Source organism: Nematolebias whitei, chromosome 14, assembly GCF_014905685.2.
Source record: "Nematolebias whitei isolate Nwh7 chromosome 14, NemWhi1, whole genome shotgun sequence".
Classification (NCBI taxonomy): Eukaryota; Metazoa; Chordata; class Actinopteri; order Cyprinodontiformes; family Rivulidae; genus Nematolebias; species Nematolebias whitei.
The window spans coordinates 42,398,428-42,401,178 of NC_056511.1; the positions used below are offsets into that span (position 1 = coordinate 42,398,428).

The 2,751-nt window shown below is 45.7% G+C and overlaps 1 protein-coding gene across 1 annotated transcript in view; it reads left to right on the forward strand.

The window, feature by feature from the left end:
• The first annotated feature begins 774 nt into the window (after nucleotides 1–774).
• mtmr4 (myotubularin related protein 4) overlaps nucleotides 775–2,751 on the forward strand; it is a 33,890-nt gene continuing 31,913 nt past the window's right edge. Inside the window, exon 1 of the mRNA XM_037688130.1 lies at nucleotides 775–1,038. Coding sequence (XP_037544058.1) covers nucleotides 994–1,038 — 45 coding nt within the window. The 5' untranslated portion in view covers nucleotides 775–993. The remainder of the gene's footprint in view (nucleotides 1,039–2,751) is intronic.

Consider the following 2,751-nt stretch of genomic DNA (forward strand, 5'->3'; position numbering starts at 1 on the left):
GTGGGGTCATGCGGCTGTAGGCGAGTGGCTGTCACGACTCACCCAGGGAGCTGGTCTCTGCTTGCAGAGTTGAGGGGGCTTACGATGTGTACTATGCACCAAAAATATTTTGCGACTGTTTTGTGAACAAGGTTGTGCACGAGCAGATGTTTTGCACGACTTTTCGGTTATCGCCTGAAAGATGTGCAGAGACGGCAGAGAGGTAGACGTCTGTAGAGCGCTGTGTCACCAGAGATCCCCCAGTAGGTTCACTCTCCTCAGCCCCCCCTCTCCGTCCTGTTTCCTCAGACTACTGCATGAGACCCAGTGCCAGCGTTTAGAGATGGGACACCTTTTACCAGCTCAATAAGGTTTTCTCACCTCCTGTGTTTGGTATCAGGTGATAGTATTTGTGTGTGTCTGAGTGGAGCGTGTGTGGCATGTTGGCCTTACTGCCACGGTGCTGAGAGAAAAACACATTTATATAAGAAGATATCACTGATGGGTGAAAGAGGAGGGGACTGGGGGGAGGAGTAAGGGATGAAAGGGAGACGAGGTGAGAAATGTGAGCATGTGAACGCTAAAGAGGACGGCAGAGCGGCTTGTGAAGGGTGGAGCTTAGCATCCAGCGCCGTCTTCCTCTCTCTCCTGCCTTCTCCCCGCTCGGTCCCTCTCCATGCTCTCACTTCATGTGAGAAGGAGCATCTGCAGTGATTTCAGCTGATTGGTTGGACTGCTGCTCTTTCTGCGTTTATGGACTCCTTCGAGCTGTGCAACAAGGGCTGTCTTCAGGCACCGCCGTGCTCCCTCTCCCCTCTGGAGTGGTGGAGGGGGGGTGGGTGTGAGGTTCTGTAGTACATCTTGAGAAGAAGGCAGCGTGCAGGAGTTCGCCGGCAGGAGCAGGGCGGCCGAGGGTTTTGGAGCAGGCAGCGGTTGGAGAGGCTGGTGAAGGATGGTGATGCTGCTGCTCTGTAGGCTGCGTGACATCCGGACACAATCCTGCCTGTCCTCGACATGAGCCTCGCAGGAAGGTTGTCCTGCTCCATGCTCAGCTGCTTTGTAAGTCCACAGCTTCCTGTTTGGGCGTTTATTATTTGAATCCAGATTGTGATGGGTGTGTATCACAGCTCTCCTCTCTCCACCTCGCCTTCCTTCCAGTCAGTGGGGGAGGTGGAGGATGCTGCTTGTCACATGAGCGCTGCAGTTATTTAGTAACAACACTGACTCATGGAAACATTGGTAGTATTTCATCGAAAGTAGGTTAAAAAAAAAAACACTTGAAAGTACTGTTTAGTTCCAGAAGTCTTTGTGAAGGAGGTCAAGTTAAATGTTTGTAACTAGAAGGACATTCTGTGCCAGATGTTGCGTTCTCAGAGTGATGAATTTAGTTAACTGCAGTGGAGAATAAGGATTAGACTGCATACGAGGGATAAGACAGATGTTGAACAGGTGTTTCTCTTGCACTAAAGGTTGAGACTGCATCTAATGTTTACATCACTGACATTTCTCCGGTGCTCCCACTTAACATCTGTACTCTTTTATCTGCTTTCATCGTTTCATTTTAATTAAACGGTAAACTTTTTCACATTGACCCGTCAGTTGTTTTGTTTAATTGGAGTGCAATTAATATATATCAGACTTTTAAATGTAAAGTAAATGACATAAACTTGTGTGAGCCAAATTCATATTAAGAAGTTTTAGAAATAAACTTCTCAATCCTGAACTTTCTCCATTTGTGCAACACAATAAACTCATACGGTTCATAGTAAAGTCCATAGCCTTCAGGTTTAGTGGCGTCCTTTTAAAGTCTTAACTAGCTAACATCTGTTAATAAACAAAGTCGAGCTGAGGAGCAGTACATACTAACAATATAAAACTCACTGTGACCTGGACACCTTCAAACTCACTTACTTTTGTAGACGATTGTGTGGGAGGAGAGTTGTTAAAATTACAGATTTTTCTTTAATGGGGGGATAAATGCATGATCAGAGAAAAGAAAAAGAAGAAAAAATTAGGGATGCATGATATTGTATTTTTGGCCGATATCCGATATGTTAAAACTTATTCGACCGATGCCAATACTGATATTTTATATCCGTTCCTTTGTCAGAACGTAGCCTCATATTTAGGATTATTTGCTACAAAAATTGTGCAACAGCTGTAAGAGTTGGTGAGATATATTCAGTAACAGCCATATGATATGTATAGCACTTTAACTTATATTAAGAAGTGTTAAACGTTATTTATTAGCATTAGTCACCTGCGATGCTGTCTCATGTGTGGAGGCTTGTTCCAGGTTCCTATAGCTGCAGAGTGGGATCCTCTGCACTCCTGTGCATGAAGGACAGACTTTTTAAGTTCAAAGTTTTTGTCTATCCATTGTGCCGTAAGACTAATCATGCTAACGGGGCTAACACGACGTCCACATGTCTGTGGTAAAACTCACCCAACAAGTCGTGCCATCAGCTATTAGCTTCTCAATGACGTCGGAAATGACGGCTTGTAACTCGGGTAACGTTACGTCGGAAAAATATCTCCGACTGCGGACGATGTATTGAGGCTCAACGTAGTCCATAAATCTTCGGAATCAGACATCCTCACCAACGAAAAATAAAACTTCCACACCGCCGGCATTTTGAGTTTTCCTCTCCGCCGTGCGATCAGGTGCATGTGACATCATCGCGTTGTGCTGTGACGTCATCGCGTTGTGCTGTGACGTCATCGTGTTGTGCTGTGACGTCATCGCGTTGTGCTGTGACGTCATCGCGTTGT